This window comes from Hylaeus volcanicus, chromosome 6, assembly GCF_026283585.1.
Source record: "Hylaeus volcanicus isolate JK05 chromosome 6, UHH_iyHylVolc1.0_haploid, whole genome shotgun sequence".
In the NCBI taxonomy this organism is placed as follows: domain Eukaryota; kingdom Metazoa; phylum Arthropoda; class Insecta; order Hymenoptera; family Colletidae; genus Hylaeus; species Hylaeus volcanicus.
In genome coordinates, this window is record NC_071981.1 from 17,045,106 (window position 1) to 17,063,364 (window position 18,259).

The 18,259-nt window shown below is 39.2% G+C and overlaps 1 protein-coding gene across 1 annotated transcript; it reads right to left on the minus strand.

Moving 5' to 3' along the window:
• Window positions 1-1,248: 1,248 nt before the first annotated feature.
• Window positions 1,249-15,166, minus strand: LOC128878423 (venom dipeptidyl peptidase 4). The gene is made up of 13 exons (XM_054126621.1): window positions 15,032-15,166; window positions 11,169-11,226; window positions 10,026-10,267; window positions 8,720-8,794; window positions 8,389-8,441; window positions 7,592-7,788; window positions 7,060-7,229; window positions 6,728-6,828; window positions 5,815-6,305; window positions 5,037-5,319; window positions 4,086-4,280; window positions 3,727-3,887; window positions 1,249-3,093 (listed from the first exon to the last, which is right to left on the minus strand). The coding sequence occupies exons 1-13, from the start codon at window positions 15,044-15,046 to the stop codon at window positions 2,777-2,779; spliced, it is 2,358 nt and encodes a 785-aa protein (XP_053982596.1). The 5' UTR covers window positions 15,047-15,166; the 3' UTR covers window positions 1,249-2,776.
• Window positions 15,167-18,259: the final 3,093 nt, after the last annotated feature.

Sequence of the window (18,259 nt, forward strand, 5' to 3'; positions counted from 1 at the left end):
AGGAAAGAACCGCAGGTATGAAAACAAACGTAACAGAGGAACGAAGTGAGACGGAATAAAGTATTTTAGGTCACAGAGTCGAGAAGCGTGTTGTGCTTGAAATTCGTACGTGAAAACAACAAATCCAGCGCAACTACTCGTGCGAATCGTCGATTAATTCGTCGAGTGCTGCCACGAGATGCAATCGATTCGGTAACCAAAGGAAGGGAACGTTTGTCTCTCTGTATTTTTATTCCTTCCACGATTCGAGCGGAACGCATCATTGTACGCACTTTGCCCCACACTGTTCTGACATTTATGATACTTTCTGCTCGTTGGTTTTTTACCGCGGTTATTGCTCGTTCGCTTACCTGAATAATTACTCATAAATCACGCGTTCAGCGATGAAGTGGATATTTCGCGGTTCATAGTTTCACCGTGCACAAAAGTCACCTAATTTTCAACGTAACGAAGCGCTGAATGAAATTACACAACTTTAGCGGAGTGCTACTGTAACATAAACTCTTCGATTTATCGTTCAAGTAGAAATGTTAGGAGATTTCCTGTGGGCCTGTTTTAGTTTTTGAAGGTGTTCATGAATAAGAATTTAATACAGAAATGCGATACAAAACTGCAATTCAAGAATTAAATTCAGCAATTCAATGAAAAATCTGATTTATTCTGTCGTATGACCGATCGAAAAATGCAATTTAACGAAAAAGAACAGCAGTTAACGCAGATATACGCTCTACATTATTTACGAGAATAGATTAGTTGCTGCAAATGGACGAAAAATATTAGTTTCAGAATTATTGAATTTGCAGCTAGGGCTACGTTCGTAGGACGCTCTACAGGTAACGCATTTTATATTTCTGTCTCGGCGTTAACTCAATTCGACCAGAAAACGCTGCCAAGCGTTGCTCGCGGGAAAATATAACAAAGAGGAATCTCGAATCAGCGATCGTGAAATATGCTCTTTAGCCATCCACCTTTTTTTTCGACGTAAATGAAATCATCCAACGCGGAACATTTCTGTATGAATAATTGTGCAGTGGATAAAATACTGCAGAGCGTTGATTAAATGTCCGTTCTGCGGTCCACTTTTGTTTTGTTCTTGAAATATGTTATATCAACGCTCGAATTTGAATTGAGCGACGAGTTGTCGATTTTCAAATTCGTGGTCTTTCCAAGTATTCGATCTATTGATACGTTTAAGACCTTATTGTATTGGACCTCTTCGATTGTCATAAAAAAGTATTTGGCTGAATATTTCATAAAATAGATTGTGGTGGTCATTTTATTTGGAAACTTCATACTCTTTACATGTTTCATACAAAACTTTACAATTTTTCCAGGCAATTATACATATACATTATAGTTTTTAAATAAGTCAATGTAATTTTATGAGAAAACTACATAAATATAATAATTCAATATGTATAGAATATATAAAATAATAAAGTGTATAATGGTAATGTATAATTGTTGTACTTATTTTCTGTTTAACTACGAATTAAAATTGATTTATTTGAATATTATAAATGTATATATAAACTACGTTTTATGTTAGAGAACCATCTGTTCCAGAGAGGGAATTTTGTTAGCAGTAGAAATCTTCATACAGAATTGAATAATTCTCTTTTAATTATGATCTTATGTACTATTCAAAACTTAAAAGTTCTAATTTTATATCTGTTTGGCAGAGTACACGTCCTTCTTTGAATATTCTAACGAATGTTCCAATTTGGTCACTGAACTTCCAATTTTATTTGGAAAAAATTCAGAAAAACAGTCTAAAGATCACCATGAAAGCACCTCTTACTTCCATCTTCGGTGCAATCCATCTTCCACCAACTTGACTGTCGCTGAATCCGTCGAACACCCTCGAATATCGATTCCCTTGGAATGTCACCGCTTTTAAAAAATGTACGTTGTTCCGTACATCAACGATGAACATGTACAATCGATCACGCGTTCGAAAAACAATCGATCTTCAAAGGTATACAACGATCTATCCGATGTTCATTTGCATTTAAACTCTTCCTTCCAACAAATCTCATTTCTTCAGCCCGAATACCAGTAAGGCTACGATATAAACGAGACTTTAATTTTGTAAATTAAGTGGACAAATATTTTGACAAGCCAGCAAAGAGTTTCCATATAGAAGCTTACGTTTCCTGTCTTTCCTGTCACTGCTTTTCCTAATGTCACTCTAAATTGATCACTTTTGATATTGATGTAGAATATTATTTTTAAAATCATACCCTGAAGAGAACCAACAGTTCGATAACTGAAATGCCGATAACTAAAATGCATAGTCGATGAAGATCATCATGTTTCGCTACCCCAAAAAAGTCATACATGAAGCAATTATTAAAATTTTATCATTCTTTCCTACCTCTAAAAATAATCAAGTTTTCCAAGTACCCTTACTTATACTCTCCAAAAAATTGTATAAAAATATCTCGTTTATATTCCAACGAACCTAGTACCGTTTCCGAAGAGCAAACCTCAATTGCCCCCACGTTTTCGTCGAAGAATCGACTAGGAACAACGGAAAGGCAGGATCGACGACCTCCGTCTTTGTTCTACATATCGACGGTGTTAAAATCGATCCCGCCGGTGCCACCGAATGATTTAAGGTGGTCGTTCGAACGACAAGGAACGAAACTAGTAGCTGATTCACGGATTAGCTGGTCGCCGATCGAGCGACGCCCACGGAGTCACATCGGTGGTTTCAGGAAGACAATCGACCAAACCGACGTTTTCCTGGTTGGTGATCCGGAAGGGATTCGGGTCAGTGAGCACGCGAGTCGCCGAAGCAATTGCTCCAAAATCGGTCCATGGTGTGGTAAAGGTGAGGAGATACCCCGGTTAGCCCGTGAGCCTCGTCCGTGTAACTCTGGAGCTGGAACATTATGTCTTCGTGCACCAGGGCTTTGTTCAAGGCCATGGACTGCTGGTAGTGCACGTTGTCGTCCTCGGTACCGTGTATCAGCATGAACTTCTTGCCACGGATACCATCAACCTTTCTGGTAACGTCTGTGCCATTGTAGCCCGCGAGGTTGTCCTCTGGGGTTGGCAGACCCATGAATCGCTCGGTGTAGATGGAGTCTGCAATTCATTAGAAATGGAATTGAAGAAGGTGTTTTCGGTTAAGCAGGAATTATACTCGAATATGTAGAGAGATTAATTTGAGACAGATGCTTCCAAAGCTGTGATTTTCTCGAGGAGTCATACTTGCTGGTTGCGAAGAACAGAAAAGTCATTGTTAAGGCTTTATCGTGAAAGAGAGAACAGAAAAAGAAGAGGAGGAAGTAAACTCTCTGTAGGCTAGAGTAACTCTTTCGTCACGACTCGGTAATACAGAGCACTGGATTGATAAGTCAGATTACTTTGGTGGTAATGTAGAACGATCCGTTGATAAGACAGGTTACTCTGCTGGTAATATTGAATACTCTGTTAGTAAGACAAGTTGCTGATAATGTAGAACGCTGTATTGATAAATGTAACGGCCAAGTCTTGACAACATAATGTACAATATCCGCAGAGTACTCGCCTTACCCATTAACACTCGAAAACGATATCAGAAACTGCTTTAAATACCATGACAAAAATGGAATCTTCTTACTGACCAATTCACGCGTGGTAATGAATGTTAAACGAGCAGCAGTGATAAACGGAAGTTATACCATAACCAATTGCCACAATTACCGTGTACTGCTATTCATACTGTGAGAAAATTACCATAATAAATCCAGGATGTCACAGGTGCAACGGATATGCCACACTTGAAAACGGAATCCACGTCAGTGGCTAACGTCATGGCCGTGGCAAAACCGCCGTAGCTCCAGCCCCATATTGCGGTTCTATTTCGATCGATCCAGGAATATTTCTCTTGCAATGACCTGTTTATCAAACAAGTACCAAGGGTGATTACAGAAAATAACACTGGAAAAATTGTCGAATTAAAGAATAAAGTTTCTAGTTGGCGAAAGTCTCGAGGCTAAGTATAATTTGAAAGTAAGACTAAATTTACACTATATAGAATATAATTATGGAATAATCCCATAACAGCAAATTCACGAAAACGACGATCCCCCTACCGAGTGACGGCGATTTGGTCTTCGATTTCTACGGTTCCCATGCGTCGGTAGATCTCGAACAGCATCTTGCTGCCCTTGAAGGCGGACCCACGACCGTCGATGTGACCATAAATGACGCTCCTGTTGGTCGTCATGTAGGACTCGAAACCGTGCGAGTTCGCCTCGGTGATCCTGACGGTGTTGGGACCAGAGTACCTGGAAAGACGGTTTCGAGAACTTGCTTCAATATAAATAATACTAACTTTGAAAATTTAAATGATGCATTAAAATTTATATCTTGATCACCAGTGAAATAAGCCTTTGAAACAATTCAAAAACTGAGCGATAGTGTACAATATAGAAATTATTCCTCAGAAATAATACTATAACACAGCTTTTGAAATGTTTTAACAGGGTTAAAAGAAGGTAAAGAGATGAAGGAAGCATCTATCGAACAACGTTCCGATCCCGAACGTATCCCGAGGCTGTAATTTTAAATCGAGATCATGATTCTTTTTGCTTGCTGATCAATCAGGCTAGGCGTCAGCCTAGTGGCACAACGACCGCTGTCGGGTGCCTGCACCCATCTGACACGCTGGCAGCTTGAATACGAGACTTGGGATTAAGTAGAGGCATTGAGAGGTTGCACGGTTTTGCTGGCACGAATTTTGTACTTGAGTTATCGAGGGAAGTCGAAGAGTCGAATGAATGCCTTTCGAACGTTATCGATGAGCGGTAACAGGCTGCATTGCGTCGAGGGTTTATTATAGTATTCTCGCAGGAAGTATGCTCCAACGTGACAGTTGTCGACTGCTTTTTTATATTTGACACCTTAGACACCTTGTGAACTAAGTACGTGTGTACTTTCATTTAAAATAAAATTATCAAATGTATTCCACGCCATTTATGTTTCATTGAAAAACAAAGTCCTAAAGTCCCTTTTGAAAAACTCGTTGTACATTCAATACTTACACGTTGATCAGCAGAGGGTACGATTTCCTTTCGTCAAAATCGGGTGGCAAATACAATCTAACGTTGCTGTTGTACCCGTTCGCCCTCACATTGAGATTCTGGATGCGTGGCTGCTTACGATCGGCCAATCTCCTTCTCAGAGATCGATTCTCCTCCCACGAGTACAGCACCTTGTGGTTAGTGTCGAGGATCATCACAACCGTTGGATCTGGCCCCATGCAACTCAATGCGTAATACGAATTCTCCGCAGAAAAGAAGGGGAAGACATAGGTGCAATTGTTGCCTGGGGAAACGTCAATACGAGGATGTTGTACAAAGTATCGTTAATAAAGTATTATAAGAGGAGTTGCCAGTAATTTTCTAAATAAGATTTCGAAAATACGTATTTTTATATGGATCTTGTATCAACAAAATTTCTTGGACAACCCGATACTTTAATCTCCAAGCTAATCACATTAATCCTTCCAGACCTGGCATCTACAATTGAAGACGCAAAAAAAAAATAAATAAATAAATATACATGTCGAATTGAGTAAACTCCTCCTTTTCGAAGTCGGTTAAAAATTACCACACACAAGACCGACAATATCTTTTGAGCGAAAACTACACTACTAGGATTTTTATTTATTTTTTCCATACTAACTTCAGTCCAAATTAACCCTAAAAACTAAACTACATTAGCACGAGAAAAAAAAGTAATTCGGGTCTGAAAGGGTTAAACCAGCACCCTGAAATCACTCGTAGTAACCAACAACCCTCTTTCCCTCCCTGAACTCACCCTCAGGTGTTTTGACATCGCAGGACAGGCAAGAAGGTGCCTCACTGCCATCCAAGGGAACCGAATACAGGTTCCTCTGCGTCGGTTTGTCAACTCCAGTCCCCAAATAGTATAAAACATTCTTGTCCTCAGTCACAGCAACGATAGACGTGACTTCTGCCGCGCCTGGAGTCAGGTCCCTCTTCCTGAGGAACTTTCCGCTCTCGTCGGAGTCGAATTTCATCGCGTGGATGAATCGTCCAGCGTTCGTTCCAGAGTCCTGTAACTGTAGGACGATGGCATAGCGATTGGTGAACACTGCAGGGTAGATACGTAGCCAGCCAGAGTGTTCTTCTTGGTACATGTGCTTGGGGATCGTCATCTTCTTTGCGTCGTCGGAGAGCAACCCTGAGACGCTGTAGTAGACAACCTGAGATTTGTTCTGTACGCGGTTCGTCCAGGTAGCTGCCACGAAATTCATCGCCCAGGTGACGGTGTAGAGAATGTAGTCCCTGTTGAAATTGAACTTCTCAATATTTGGTTGGGTAGGACACGAAAGAATTCTTTGATGGTGAAAACGTTGAGTAGAGAGGGTCATCGTTGAATGCGAAGCTGAATTAAGTGACTTTTATTTTAGTGATAGATCTGTTAGTTCTATTTATTTATTTATTATGATAGACAATAAAGAATTATACAAATAGCAAGGACTAATTTAATTGAAACGAATTATACGACTAAATGGTATGTGTTTAATTTCAATTTTTGCAGGTTCATCGAGCATTTGAATTTCATACAAGCGACTTGTTTGGGATGGATATAATAAGATATTTAATAAGGGAGATGAAGTCACCCGTATCTCACTCTGTTGCGAGTCATGTGATAATACGATAAGTCAACCATAATTGCGGATGCCTTAGGGTTCTAGGATACATACTCGCCAATGATGTCAACTGGTGCCTCGAGTTTGATCAATCCGGCAGACGGATTACTCAAATTGACCATGCTTAGAGACACTGATGGATTTGAGCTGCCCGCCTGAAAAGTCACAATAATAGATTAGAACAAGTTGCTGGAATATATTTCGAACTTTTATTAACACGTTGACTGCCAGAAAATTACTTACGAAAATTTATACGAGGCTAACACTTTGTTTTTAAACAAAGTTAGCCGCAAACTTTTTGAAAGAATATAGCAACTTGGAAATCGAAAGAAGAGCGACCAATTTTTTTAAAGCGAAATACGCTATTGTTGGTTCCTTAAGCTCACCTTGGGATACTTGATCTTCACCTCCTTAGGGTATTGATCCTCCATGCTGCCTGGCTTCCCATAATGCGGGATCGTGAAGTCTTTCACTGCGCTGTCATTGTAGGTCGCGAATGCGAGATAATCTCCATCGGGAGAGAACCAGAGTGCGACAGCGGAGGCGAGGACCTCCTCTGTGAATATTCGTATACCGATTGTCTCGATCATTAAGTCACACTTCGACAGACATTAATCCCTTCTTTCGCATAATAATACTAATGTACCGTACGAGTGCACCGTGCGAGTGTATTCATGTACATATTTAAAATCAAACGTGACATTTGAAATATCACAAAAATTTGGAATTTTGTCAATAGACACAAAGTACGAATACTTATAGAACCGACCGTATTTATCATATTTGCTTGTATCATAAGATTATGCATTTGCATCAAATGTACAGTTTTCTTCTGATTTTTCTCTCAGTTGCCATAATAGATAAGAACTCTAATAACGACTCTGTATAATAACATTTTTCGTCAGATCTTTCACTCACCTTCGTAGACCCAATCAGGAACGCCATTGTAAACGATACCTGGGACACCTGTGTTCGTCAACCGTACAGGATCATTGCGTCTATCGGAGATCTTCTCGTAATAAATGTCATTGTCCAAAACGTAAACCACAGCGTTCTCCGTGGGCGACCATTTCGCCAACGCCAAATATTTGCCTTTCGCCAATTCCGTGTAAGATCTAGGCGTACGAAACGAGTATACAAAATTTGAGATAATTCAAAGCGAATTGAACCGAGAATTCAACGCGATATCGATTAATGACAATGATTTTCAAACTTTCTAGTGAGTAGCTCTGAGGTACTCAATTCCTTAAATAAAGTTACTTATAGACCTCTTTAAATATTGGAATAACGATATTCAAGTACACAAATGTTTGAATGTAGATACTTGAAAGCCTTATAAATTAATTGAGTAATGATATTCAAATACTTGAATCTTTGAATGAAGAAGATACTTCGAAGTCTCTTCAAATATTGAAAGAATGATATTGAAGTACTCCGGTATTCGAATAGTGGCATTGAACTATTCCAATGTTTGAATAATAATATCCATAATGAACTTCGTACATTCAATGATCCTAATCTAACTTATCATGAAAATCCAAGCACAGTTTCTGCCCTTCAAGTTGTCAAACGGAGCACAGTATGTACATAGCGCAACGTATATCAATTTTATCATTATTGTCGCAAAAGTATGGCATTGTTTGGCAATTTAGTTTATCAGAGAATCGTTAAAGTTATCCGTAGAACGATTTTGACGTGGAAATCGAGGCACTCACTTTTGTTTAATACTGTAAACGACGAACTTCACGAAGGCTGAATGTCTGAACACCTGAAAATTGGTAAAAACATTTCCTTAAGTTTCCCTATTGATTCAAATAATATTACATAATCAAATTGCCAGTTGGTACCTAGGATAGATAATATAGAACTCTATTACGTCGAGATCGTGAAAACAATAATTAACGGGACGTGAAATAAATTGGAGGGGGTGACCTTGAGCAGTCGAAATCTCTTGTTTCGATCCGATCGATCCTATTCCAACTTGCAACTTGATTTTTTCTTTTGAATTAACGTAGTACGAATCAATTAAAAGTATTAGAGACTTACAGACATGAAATCATATCCAATCAAGAGGTGAGAATTGTCGTAGGAAAGACTAAGCGTAGGCTTGTCGTAGGGGCTCTGAAAAACATTTAAGAAATTGTGACTACTTAACGACTATATTCAACTTCATTGGTAAAAAGGCGAAAGGTAGCTGGTCGTATTAGAACGACAAACACACGGAAAAAGATCAAGCTACCGGGAGACACTCGAATCAATATTTGGATAACGTCAAATATTGATACAATTGATTTCGTGCCAGGTTATCTGACGCGTTACGATACGATAAGTGATAGATTGTTTGTGTCGACCGATAACGTAGCATTAGCTTGTCGATACCATCGATCAAGGGTCGAATCTTCACGTGGTGAATCCGACAACATGATTGTTCGGTAACGACATACTTGAAAGCGACATTATTAAGGGTAAACCTATTGGCTTACAGTTGGAAGCAATTGGGACGTTAATTAACTGAACATTCTATATCTAATATCTATATCTAACAGAACATTCTATATTTTTCAAGCTTTGACAATTGATACGTTAATTAACTGAACATTCTACATCTAATAAAATAAGAATTTCGTGAAATATCGTATTTATATAATTTGTGATATTATTCAGACCTTATTTTTCAAGCTTCGGCAGATCTCGCCCATAGATCCCGAGCTGCGAATGTTTGCTTGACACAGTTTCGCATTTTCAACAATTCAACTTTCATAATTTAATATCCAACGGGCCAGGTTATCGTTTGAATCTTATTTCAAAACCACGACGGCGTGGGATAACTTCTCGAAAGCTTAATGCACAAAGGAATTGGAAGACCCTTCTGAAGTCGTATTACTCGACTAATTAAGCAGGGCTTTGGCAAGTTATAATCTGAGTTTTGTCGGTAGAAGAGGGATAAGACTGAGTTTCCATCATTACTTACACCTATCAATTGCTAAGCGATTGAATTTGAAACATTAATGATCGAGTAACAATTTTTTAGTAAAACGATATTCAAATACACAAATATTCGAATAAGGATGCTCGAGTAGCTGCTCAAACTTTCGTCAAATGATATCTCAATCAAAAATATTCGAATAATGATTGAATCGACAAATATTCAAATAATTAAAAATTCAATGACGTTCGAATACTCGATGTATCGAGATACAAGTATTTGAATATCGAATACGCAAATATTCGATGTACTCTGTATCATTCGAATGCTTATAAGGTGTTCAAATATTAAACTACTAGTCTTCTCAAATGCCCAACACCAAGATAGCAGAAATGTCAATACGTGGCACTGCAAGCTGCGCCTTACCAGGACTGACGAGTCCAAGAAGAGTCTGCTGGTCTTTGACGTCACATTGAATAGACGAATGTCACCAGTATAACCATCGATATAAAGGATCTCCGTGTCCGTTATCCAGGTGCCGTTGAAGCCGATCGCCCGGAAACTCGCGTCATAGGTTTCCTCTAAACTGAATGGGGCTGTCTTCCCGTTTAGATCATTTTCTTCCACGGGACCGCGTGTCTGGAACTCCTTTTTGGACACTCGCGGAACTGCACAAGGAAGAAACGCGAAATTCGTGAAAGCTATCGATACAAATTGAAAGGAAGGAAGACATATTGAAGGAGCAGGGAACTCGAGTGCTAGGATAAGTTGCCAGGAAAAGTGGCAAAACTGAGAGACAGTGGAGGATGTGGAGATGACCATTGACGTCATTTAATGGAATTTTTTAGTTTCATGCTGCTAGCTCCTGACGTACTTTTATCATATTTTTAAATCTATAACCGGTTGCAGCTGACACTTTTAAATCTACAGCTAGTAATCTCTGACATAAATTTACGACATCCTTTAATGATGTAATTTTTAATATACAACTGATTCTGCTCCTGGCGTAATTTTACATTATTTTATACCGACTAGCTGCATTAGAAATTCATAGATTTATCGCCGTGATTCCCTACATCTGAATTTTTCAAAATTTTCTTTTTATGGCTAAATTCATTCTACAATTTGCAATACATTAGATAGAATGATATAAAAATTAATTTATTTTCACTTAAATCTGTACATTAATTATACAAAAGTATGATTTAGATAAGAACCGTAATAACCACCAAAACAGAAGATATTTATGAATCGACCCAACAGTCGCAAGAAAAGGGTGGATAATTTTGAGAATTCTCGATACGGTATTTTGGAGCAGTGGCACCCTGTGTTCAAACTCAAACTTCCATCGATAGGGACACGCAGCTATCGATATCTTATCTATCGATAAAGAAGAGTCGAAGTTAACCCCGGGCATAAGTAAACTTATCTCGCGACAAACAGCGTGATTCGTCGAAGGACATCAGCCTGCCCACCTCCGAAGACGTCCAACTGTTCCATGGACGCTTGGACCGTAAGCGGCTTAAGGAAAACGCGATTATCTCCGAAGAAAGAGAGACGGACACTTACTGGATTTTCCAGCGACAAGGACGGCCAGGAATCCCTGCAGCACCAGCAGCTGGAGTACCTGGAAAATATTTTGTCGTCTGTGAAACGTGACCGTAAACATTAACCAAGGCTATTGCTTCAACATACTTCGCAAAAAAGAAGGTGAACGCTGAAAGAGAGGCATTCTCGATGATATTTCTATGTCACATTTTGGAGAATATAAATGAATAAGAAATGAAGAAATAAAATGAAATTACAGGAAGATGGATTTGGCGATGGATATAGAGTGACTGAGGATGAAGAAACTAAGGCTCCATTAATTATTAGAATAAGGGATATTTATTAGAGAAATCAAGGAAGTGCAAGAAATAATTGTTCATCATTAGACTGCGGACGTTAATGCAAATTCGTATTTTTATATCCACAGTCTTTAAACTAGAATGTATAATACAAATTTAGAATCACTAAAAAGTAACCATGTGTCATATACAGAAAATAAATTTGTTTTTATAATAATGAAGGCCTAGCGAAGATGCGCTAAAACGTGTATTTTCCCCACAAAAGCTTCTGTCGACATTTGTCTCGACCATGATGCCGTCAAATAAGTCAGAAAGTCCCACTTGCTGGTATTTCCCCGACTTCCTCCATTCCGACTGATAACCAGGTCGTGTGTAACGAGAGAAGAGAGGGGATAGGTGAGAAAAAATCGCGTGGATAGTGACGGGACTAAAACTTGTTTCGACGAGATAAAAGTGATACAATTGGGCATCGATGATATTCAAGTTAAATTCAGGCCCGTCTCAACAGCATTATGGGGCCTCGAGCTAATCGGTATACTGGGGCCCTTATCTATAATACTCGCAGGAATATTAAGATAGATAATTAAAGATACTTAAATTATATATGTGACTTTAAATCTTTGAAACACAGTACGCAAGTTTATAGGCAGCCCTTGCCGACTATTCAACTATGAAAATTTAAAAATTCCCTTCCAACCTATCATAGAAATCGACTTGTGAACGTTGAAGAGAAGGTCAAGAGTCAGAGGCTGTTGCAACAAACTTCTTCAACTCGTGAAGTAGAAACCTCTTCGCTCTGCACTGTTAGGAGGAGCGGGAATTTATGAATCAGAGATTCCGGGAACGATTAATGAAAGAGGAAAGTTCGGTTACGGAGGAAAGTTAAGAAGTAACTTCTCTGTTTGGGTTTAAATGTTTTAAATGACGCCGAGACGGGTCGTAGAAACGTCGAATCGAATTTGTCAGCAGAAATGTCTCGTGAATGATGCACGCTGACGAGGTCCCCAACTGATCCAACTGATCCAGTTAACGAACGCTCGAACGACTCAACTAGATTTCGCAGTTTGGAACATGGAGGATGAAACTCTGAATTTTATCATGCTTATTGTCGAATATTCATAACTAGTCTGGCAAAGAGCATCACCCAATTGACGATCTCAAATTTTTATGTCACTTTGCAGATATATATATAGCAATTAAAATTTCTTTTTGATAGTATGATGTTTGTGTTTGGGGGATGAAAACTACTTTCACAGTTGTGGATGAAATATTTATTATGAAAAAAATATAGTCACTAAATATTTTCTGCAACAGAAGAGTATGTATTTATATTATTTATATTAATGTCAAATGTAATAGAACAACAAGCTATTTTCATAGGCTGGTTATCTTTTATTCGTTACTCCAAGTTTTCTCTAGATAAGAATTTTGTTTTATCTCTATATTTCGTCGATGTGAGGTTAAGCTCTTACAACAACACTTTAGCAGCAACTCTCAGGCACTATGATACTTCAGCAAGAAATTATCGTGGGAAAACATAGCTCAATATTTGCATTCTTTTAATTTTATATGCATGATATATGTTGCCCACATAAAAACAGAAATTTGGCAAAGAGTTAGGATATATTACGTGTACTATGATATTCATAGATCCTGAAGATATTTTTAAAACAAACTCTAAAAATGAAAAATACCTAACTAATATTTCTTCTCCTCGTTTAAGAAACCTTGTTTCCTACGTTTCCATGTTTATACGCCCCTTGAAGCCGTCCAATAAAAATAGAAACAGATTCATCCAGCATATCTAACAAACGTTTCCCGAAGCACCATCGTTATATGGGATGATTAGTGATCGAACGAGCCAAAGAAAGCCGTTCCCATCGACGTCGAACAATTACAACCCACCCTTCTGGATTTACCAGGGCTTTTTCTCTCCGTCGCGTCGTATTTTCGCGATCCTCCTCGCGCCAGGCCGCCTCGTCTCCGCGAGTTTTCCTCGAGGATCAACGCTGCCAGGGACGAGTGCATCGTCGACGATAAATCGGGACGGTTCGGCCCTTCGAAACTTTTCCATTCGATGAAACGAAAAAGGCTCGTGAAAAGTTATCGAATCGATACGTCAAAGAAAAACTGACTTCCCCTCCTCCTGCCTCTCTGACAAAACGGAACACCGCCGACGGAGGAAGTCGATCGGTGAGAAAAAGGAGAATCTGACCGAGATCGATGATTATCTTCACACGTATAGTATATGAATTTTAACGTCGATGTTTTGCTTCGTTCCTTCTGTTATTGCAGCACGCGCGCTAGGAGTAAACGTGGTTTAACGGGTGACGAATTTACAGCGAGGAGATAGAGAATTTGATTACCGCGAGGAAATTGTGGTTCGTTTAGTTAGGAAATTGCCCGTGGGATCGAACAGATTCTACGCAAACCTGATTTTACCAACGAGATTGAAGAAAGTTTGCGTCGATTGCGATGGACGTGAACTTGACATGTGTAATTTGTCTAATGTGCATAGCGTATTAAATAATTCACTGCGTTTTCTTAGCTTTACGTTGAAAGCGAAGACAAACGCACTACAATTCTTATCTAGGCACGAATTTCGACAAATAAAAGATAAACAGAATTTATAGAGCCCATTTATAGGCTTTTAATTCTAGCGTTTATCTGATGGAATTTATTAACCGTATTGTTGGTTGTCTACTTGGGGTGCTCAATTTTCGGAAATAGGTGACAACTTTTTTAACTACTTCCACTAAGAAGAATAATATTCAACTTCTACAGATTCTCTATGATACATATCAAGAATTCCATCTGCAATTCTGTCATATGACTTCAATTAATGTGTCGATATAAAGAAGAAGAATTCACAAATTATATTCCCCAAAGAGATGAATAGTCAATCGTTCCAAATTTATAATACCTAAGCATTCCGTAGAAAGGAAAGTGAATCAACCATAAACAATCGCACATGAAAATCACTAATTCTTCGTGTCTCCAATAAAAATCATACGTGACACCTTGCCTAAGAAGAATAATATTCGACCTCTACAGCTTCTCTATGAAGCATATCAGAATTCCATCTTCAATTCTGTCGTATGATTACAATAAATGTGTCGATATAAAGAAGAACACTTGAACAATTCACAAATTATTTCTCCCAATGAGAAGAATATTGAATCGTTCCAAAGGAAAGTGAATCAACCATGAACGATCGTACATGAAAACCACTAATTCTTCGTGTCTTCAATAAAAATCAAACGTGACACCTTCCCTAAGAGGAATAATATTCAACCTCTACAGCTTCTCTATGAAACATATCGACAATTCCAGCTCCAATGCGAAGCGTTATTGAAGAATGACAGTGATACATTAGAATCCCCAGCACTCCCCTCTCGGCAATCTCAATCGAAACGTCGATCCGGAAGAAGACAAACGCACAGTTCCCCGAGGAAGGATCACTCGATCAGCGGCACCCTTTGCTATTATGCAATCAGATCCACAAGGACGACGATTGAGCTTAATTTATTCGTATCCAGTGGCGCAGTCGCCGCTCTCAATGTATATAGTGTCTTGATAACCTACCTCGTGCCACACCATAACGAACACGCGACAATCACTGTCGACGACAATTGCACTTGGGCCCCTTTACCAACGATCCAGAGATCGACGCCGCTCGATGGATCGTACAATGGTGCGTCGGACACTGACTCACACATCGCGCACATCCCTGACGTGATGGAAGTGGCAGGTGCTCCCACCTCCTTCGATGAGCACGGTGCATACCCGGTATCGCGACCTTTTCCTTCGTTCTGGCATAATTACGCTCATGACGTGCTGATAAGGAAAACACTCGAAGTGACACCAGCCAAGGAGAGCTGCGATCGTGTTTAGCCTCGGAGTACGACTACAGCGTCCAATGGCATCCAGCTTATCTAGCGTTTATATGTTTTGACCCTGACCATCGGAAGTTGTCAATGTACATAAACTTGGAGTAACAGTATGGGACTCGACGGACTGCCGGATATTTACTTGCGATTATATTGGGATCCGTGGATGTATTTAACCTTGGAGTATCAGTACCGAGGTCTCGGAGCCTCCAGCATATTTTCTTATGTTCATATATATATTTTGACTCTGGACGTTGCAAATTGCCAGTATATATAAACTTGGAGTAACAATGTGGGACTCGAAAAACTGTAGCACATGTACTTGTTATATAATATACTTTAATCTTGGCCTTTGAGGTCTATTTAACCCTTTGCACTCGAAAGGTGACTCTCAGTCACCATTAGGTTTCACGCAGGAAATCTACGATACTTAATGTTTCTTTAGATTTAATTTTTGTGGAGCTCGAAGGGTCGATAAAATGATTGTCGGTGCGGTAAAGGTGACCTTATTCTCAAATCTAATTAGCTTAGAATTCATGGGAATAGAATGCTAAGAAACATCTCGAGTTGCTGGTAGATACCAGAAAAAAAGGCCTCGAGTGCAAAGGGTTAACTTTAGATTACTAGTACTGGAACCTTATGGCCTCCAGCATATTTTCTTGTATTTATATATTTTAACCACTACGTGATTCTTATCATCAGGATCTATGAACGAACTTAGAATATCAGAATTATCTTAGAATAAAACTCTGAAACCTCATCGACCATAATATATAGTGTCTCATTTACATGTTTGGACCTTCCCCAATGGGATCCATGAACGTATTTAGCCTCATTCGTCTAGGAAAGTGTTAAGATGCCCATGTTCACGCCAAATGCATAAAATAACCAAGTGTGTAGACCTCTGACTGTCGATCTCCGTCTGTGTTGGAAAGTTGTGCACTGAATACTAAATATCGGGTAGCAAACAGCCAATGAACGCGATTACACATAATCGAGAGAGAAACTTCTGTTACCGAAGGTCAGTTCCTTTATTATGATTCACGAGACCTATATTTCCATTGTGTGAGAGACAGAGAGTGCTTGGAACCTCCAACTGGTGGGCTCGAGTACACGTAAAATCAGATAATAATATTAATGAGAATTCTGCAAGATTTTTATTTTTTCTACATCTTAATCCAATCTTTAAATATATTTAAAAGTTAATTTTGGAAAAACAAACTGTGAAATTGATTCGGGATGGACGCTTTCCTTAACACCGAACGATTGAAGATTGAAAAGGTTGAATCGGTGAGTATAGACGAGAAATGGAATTAAATTGGAAGGTGAGACGTAGGTGAAGAATATGATGGATGAACCTTCTGCGACCTTGAACCTCTAATTGATTCAGACATGGCGGTAGTTCAGTATTTTTCTCGCCATCGAGGATTTCTCTATGTTATTCCTGTCCTGAAGTAATAATGATAAGTGGCGATGATTTAGGTACGCTCCGAATGGCTACCAACGTGGTGTGAGACACGATTTAACAGCTGAGGCGTCGACTGCGGTAAGCTGTTGGCTATTGTTGTTACTATGGTCTAGACAAAGCTAACTGGTATTCCGTGATATATGTCGGTTCGAAGGCTGCGGCCCATTTCGCTAATTAATCGGGTTCTAGCCGGTCTCTCAGTGTTTACAATGTTGTTTTCTTGGCTAATTTCAACAAGAGGAAACATTACTATCGATTACAATTTTACAGCACTTTCCTTCGTCAAGGTTTTGTATTTCTCAGGTGCATTTCTTAAAATAAAAACATTTCTTGCTACAGACATTTTTGTCTATAAATTTTGTGCCAATTACAAGAATTGATATTTCGAAAAATCCGTATGTACTTAAACGGTATATATCATGTAAAAAAATAAAAATACTTGATTTTGACTGAGAATTACGCCGATAACAGCGTCTTTCGAAAGAGACCTGTCGCGTAATTGCTCCAATATCGCTTTTTTGTTTGAAAACTCATTCGTATGGCAAACGCCAGTAATTAATTGTTTTCGGAAACAATTATTAAACACAGTCCTTTCTTCACTTAAGGCTGGTTTGTTGTGGGAAATCGTTACCAATGATTACGCGTGTCCTGTCGTGTTCCATGCCATCGATTGTCGCTTAAGTTTCAACGATACGGAGCACCGGAGACGGGAACTGTAATTTTATCTTTTCGGTGGCCTGATTCGTCGGTTGTTCGCACGTAATCAAATCGCTGTCGTCCTCGATATAACGCGCGCATTGCACCGCGGACGATTGCAGGCGTCGGGACGCTGTCGTTCGATAACCGCGATTTACAGCGGCGAATTTCCAAAGCTTAGGCAGTTATTGACAGCGCAGGCTCGTGAATCAGGATTATTAGCGACAGCCGACGACGGGAAAAGAATGTGAAACGTCGAAGTGAATGGTATCTCGTCGGCTGAAAGCGATTCGAGTCGATGTTAATCCGATTCGATTCTACTTGAATTTTATTTTCAGCCCCCAACACCCCCTTGACAACATGTTGCGTCACCGTTCGTGCCTTTGGGGATGAAAATGGCATTCAAAGTAAGGATTCACCTCCTATTGGATGTCTACTTCAAACCTTGAAAATTCTGAACATTTTTAGAACTCTGCAGATTGTATTCTTGGACCGTTTGTACTCTGTCACGAAAAGATAGGACGTTGTGTGAGTTTCTTACTTTTCACAAATGTAACCGATCTACGGGTTGCTTGTGCACGAAGTAAATATTTCTGTTTTGTTTGAACTTAAATCTGAAAATGTAGACAGTAATGGTGATCCTTTCCCAGTCAATGCCAAGGCTGTGAAGGTTGGAAGCTGGATGCTTATTTACCGATGAAGCTTCAACACTAATATGTACATTACATAGTTTAATACTAACGAATTTTTATTTATATA